Below are 5,219 nucleotides of genomic sequence, written 5' to 3'. Positions count from 1 at the left end.
TCTGTTTTGGTACCAGTACCATGCTGTTTTGGTTACTGTGTAGCCTTGTAGTATAGTTTGAAGTCAGGTAGTGTTATGCCTCCAGCTTTGTTCTTTATCCTTAGGATTGTCTTGGCTATGCAGGTTCTTTTTTGGTTTCATATGAAATTTAAAGTAGTTTTTTCCGATTCTGTGAAGAAAGTCAATGGTATGATGGGTATAGCACTGAATCTATAAATTACTTTGGGCAGTATGGCCATTTTCATGATATTGATTCTTCCTATCCATGAGCATGGAATATTTTTCCATTCGTTAGTGTCCTTTCTTATTTCTTTGAACAGTGGTTTGTAGTTCTCCTTGAAGAGGTCCTTTATATCCCTTGTAAGTTGTATTCCTCTGTATTTTATTCTGTTTTTAGTAATTGTGAATAGGAGTTCACTCGTGATTTGGCTCTCTGTCTGTTACTGGTGTATAGGAATGCTTGTGATTTTTGCACATTGATTTTGTATCCTGAGACTGCTGGAGTTGCTTATCAGCTTAAGGATTTTTTTGGTTGATATGATGGGGTTTTCTAATTATACAATCATGTCATCTGTGAACAGATACAATTTGACTTCCTGTCTTTCTATTTGAATACCCTTTATTTCTTTCTCTTGCCTGATTGCCCTGGCCAGCACTTCCAATACTATGTTGAATAGGTGTGGTAAGAAAGGGCATCCTTATCTTGTGCTGGTTTTCAAAAGGAATGCTTCTACCTTTTGCCCATTCAGTATGATATTGGCTGTCAGTTTATCATAAATAGCTATTATTCTGAGATATGTTCCTTCAATACCTAGTTTATTGAGAGTTGTTAGCCAAAAACTTCATGCTAAACAACATATTAAAAAGATAATGCATCATCACTATGTTGAGTTTACCCTGGAACACAAAATTAGTTCAACATTTGAAATTCAATCAATATTATTTACCATGTTAACAGACTAAAGGAGAAAAACTATCATGATCTTCTCTATAGATTTTTTTTAAAGCATTTGGTAAAAGTAAGTCATAGAACCAACAGTTTATCGTCATACAGACCTGAACAACACCAACTGAATGATAAGGAGAACACATTGTAGACATAAATGCAAGACCCACAGTCATTCCAGCAAATTCTGTTGCTCTGCAACAAAGGAATATATTGATATAAAAAATTATAATGCTAAGCTCTATTTTTATAGACAATTCATCCAAAACCGTAAATGGTTACCAGAAAAACTCACTGTGAACCATCACTCAATGTTTTTCTTCAGCTTTTGAATTTGCATAAGGCATTTTTCTGTAGAATGGCTTTTGTGTCACTTAAAATCCAAACACCAAGATAGAATTATGTTGAATATTTTCTATCATTTCTGATTATAACACTTTTCATTGTGATATGTATCCCTTGTGAAGAAAAAGAAAGGCTATTTTTGGTCCTAATAAGTATTTCTCCATATATATCTTGTTTTGATATTAGCATTACCACACAGGCTTTGTTTTTATTTATATTTTACTCATATTTTTATATCACGTACTTTTGTTTTACATTAGCACTGTTTCAGTACAGTAGGTTTACGGATTGGACCCATTTTGAAAGCATTTGTATTAGTGATCATTTATATTATTCAAATAATTTTTATACTAGAGAGGGGTTTGAATCATTTGCACTTACATAGATAATATGTTTTTTCTTTTTTTACAATTTTTTAATTATTATACTTTAAGTTCTAGGGTACATGTGCATAACATGCAGGTTTTTACATATGTATACTTGTGCCATGTTGGTGTGCTGCACCCATCAACTCGTCAGCACCCTTTAGTAATTTTAATTTTGCTTTTTTGGTTCCTTTTAATTTTTCTATAAATCTTCAATAATTTCATACTCGTTCCTTTTAGTTTTTTGTTTTTTTTTTTTTTTTTCTATCTGTACAAGATCCTGGCCCTTAATTGTCTCTGGAAATTTGCCAAATTTGCATCAAGTTTTTAATTTCCTTAGTAGATGCATTTACATGGGAAATTGAACCTGTATTTTCCATAAAAGAATATTAAAAATAGAGAGTATCGATTCTGCTGTGTAAAATAAATGAGAAAACTTCTCAATTTTCCATTTCCTGCAGATTTTATCCATTTAATCTGATTTCAGATATTTATTTTGAAAATATATTTTACATTATACATACTTAAAAGGTTTATGATACCTGTAATCTCTTTTAAAATTATATCACAAAGTTATTTATACTTCATTCTACATTTTTGTGGTTTCAGTTCTCCCCACTTGCTCATTTGCAAAAACATTTCCTTCATTTTGGAGTTATATATTTTGGTTTATCTTTTAAGTGAACCGAGTATATTTGGACTCTAATTTTTTAACCTACTTATACGTAAGTATAGGTATCTTTTGTTAGTTTGTTTGGTAAATGGTAAGACATTAATTGCATAACTGGAAGAACAAATATTTCCTTTCTGTTTTCATTTTTTTCTGATTCTTGACATTGTATCATCATTTATTTTTACCTATACATTTATCATCTCGTCTATTATTTTTAAGCTTCTACACTATTACTGTACAGTGATGGAGTATTCAGTAATTTGTCTGGCTTCCTTATTACTTACCAGCTATGAGACCTTGGAAAATCACTAAACCCCTCCACAAAGAATGGGCTCTTGAGTCTAAAACTCACCTTTCCAAATTAAGAAACTGTGTAGGCTACTTCCCAAAGGTGACCCCCCAATGAACCAGCCTTGCAGTATTCTCAGCCTGAGTAGTGCCTTCCCCTTGAATCTGGATTGGCCCTACAACTTACCCTTGATTAAGATAATATACCAGTAATGACACCCTGTGACTTTTGTAGTTAGGTCATAAAAAACCTTGATGCATTATCTTGTGCCTCTTGAAATGCTTAGTCTGAGAAAAACCAGACACCTAGTAAGAAGTCCACCTACTCTAAGATAGCTGTATTGAAGGGAAGCTCAAGCTGGGCACATGAAAGGGGATATAGACAGAAACATGACCAACCAGACTCACTGTTCCAACCAAATGAGCCCACATGCCAATTATGTAAGTGAAGAAGCCTTATTTCAAGCCCAGAAAGTCAAGCTCGTTTGTCATGCAGTAACAGATGACCAGCACAGAAATATTAACTAATTCTGGTGGACATAGTTCACTGATTTTCCCATGAAATTCATGATTTACTTAGATAATAGACTCTCCAGTAACTTCAAGTCAATCCTTACTGCTTCCTTCTATCTGATTCCAACTAAATATTATCCAGCTACCAGTAGCATTTTCTTGACCGTTTTGAGGCACACCCTCCAGTCTCATATAATTTATAGCCATTAGATTTATTTCCCCTATTGTTGTTAACTGGATATTTCAGCAGGAAATAAATGAGTGAAGATGTGGGGTTAGAATATAAAACTTAATTTTTCTTCTAATAATATCCTAGAGGTTTCTTCTAACTTGAGCCTAAAGCCAATCAGTTCTTTAATTAAACACTGAATCAAAAACTATCTTTCCATTATATAAACTTCTCTTTTCTTCCTGTATACCCGATTAAAAACAAACTTTTTATGAATCATTGCTTTTTTTTTGAAAAAAGAAAATACTTGGATCCAAAACAAGAGCATATTTGACATATAATCCAAGTAAGTGCTCTATAAAGGTCTACTCCCCTATGTGTACACCTCACTTTGCCAAGGTTCAGAAAAGCGTCCACCAAATACCACATAGTGTGCAATGGGGGAAAATCTGTACATACGTGATTAACTGAGCAATATCATGACGCCTTCTTCTTGGGAGAACACTCCCCCTCCATTTAGAAAAATTTTCCAAGGTGAAGCTTGCATTTGGGGTTATCTTTACCTTATCCTCGTCAGTCCAGATTTCCATACCAACTAAGGCCACATGAGTATTGAGTTTTTTATAAAGCTGTCCAAAGAAAATAAATGGCAAAGCAATTACTTATAATGGTGATATCATTTTAAACATTTTCAATGTATTTTGTATTTTTAAACATTCATCACAGCAGTATAAAAACCTTATTTCCAAGCACATTTGTGAAACAGAATGTATTGACTATTTTGTAGACACTAAAACTCCCATTCAAAACAAAAGACAGATACCCTAAGATAGTTCAGGTCTGTAAATTTCTTTTTTTTGGGGGGGGTGGGGGGGTGTAGAAAAGGCCCTGTTAAGACAAAATATTCCTGTTTGTGCTCTTAAGAAAGACTATAATTTTGTGTCAGTGGCCCATTACTATGGCTTCAATTGCCTATATGTTTTTCAGTGTTCTCAGAGTGAGAATATTTCAGAATTAGCAAAGTTTGCTCAGTGCCGGTTTAGGCATTAAAGTAGTAACACGATATGATCAAATGTACATCAATGCATTTACAATAAGCTAAGTAGTTGCTATAGTTTGAACGTTTGTGTCCCCCAAAATTCATGTGTTGAAATCCTAACCCCCAAGGTGATGGTATGTTAGGAGGTGGGGCCTTTGGGAGGTGATTAGGTTACGAGAGTGGAGCCCTCATGAATGAGATTAGTGCCCTTAAAAAAGAGATCCCCAGAGAATTGCTTTGTCCCTTCCACCATATAAAGGCACAGTGAGAAGGCAGCTGTCTCCAAGCCAGGAAGACAATCTTCACCAGAAACCAAATCTTGATGGAACTTGATTTGGACTTCCTAGCCCCCAGAACTGTGAGCTATAAATTGCTGTCATTTTTGAGCCACCTATTTTATGTATTTTCAGAATGACACAATGGTCCTCTAATCTTAAACATGAATTTAACCAAATAATCCACAATGCATATGGGATAAACTTTAGAAATAATGAGTTAAGCTTATGAGACAATATGCTTACTCTAAAGATAAAAGCTTAAATTACTACTATAGTTTCTAAAAGTGCACAGTGACATTCTCACCAGCAACTTTCTGCTAAGAAACTTAAATACTTCTTAAAAAAAGGTAGGTTGGAAAACAAGAAAAGCATTAAGGAATGCAGTTACTGAGAGTGAAGTTAAAATCCAGCCATGTTATCATCCTTCACTTGATTATTCCCTCAACTTCCTTAACTTCCTTGTTCCTTTCTTGCTTAATTTTACTCACCTGACAAAACTCCAATCCTGGTTAAAGCAACTTGCCTCTAAACCTCTCCTCCTTCTGCCCTTGAACCAGGGGAAAACACATTGTTCTGATTGCTCTCCTTTTTTTTTTTTTTTTT

The 5,219-nt window shown here is 34.2% G+C and overlaps 1 protein-coding gene across 1 annotated transcript in view; it reads right to left on the bottom strand.

The window, feature by feature from the left end:
- Positions 1 to 5,219, bottom strand: part of ADAM28 (ADAM metallopeptidase domain 28) — a 72,894-nt gene that overhangs the window by 37,851 nt on the left and 29,824 nt on the right. The window contains exons 9-10 of the mRNA XM_011968830.1: positions 3,759 to 3,928; positions 1,057 to 1,141 (exon numbers count right to left, since the gene is read on the bottom strand). Coding sequence (XP_011824220.1) covers positions 1,057 to 1,141; positions 3,759 to 3,928 — 255 coding nt within the window. The remainder of the gene's footprint in view (positions 1 to 1,056; positions 1,142 to 3,758; positions 3,929 to 5,219) is intronic.

Source organism: Mandrillus leucophaeus, unplaced genomic scaffold (genome assembly GCF_000951045.1).
Source record: "Mandrillus leucophaeus isolate KB7577 unplaced genomic scaffold, Mleu.le_1.0 Scaffold86, whole genome shotgun sequence".
In the NCBI taxonomy this organism is placed as follows: domain Eukaryota; kingdom Metazoa; phylum Chordata; class Mammalia; order Primates; family Cercopithecidae; genus Mandrillus; species Mandrillus leucophaeus.
Note: the sequence above shows the minus strand (reverse complement) of the source record. Positions and strands in the feature narration are given on the sequence as shown.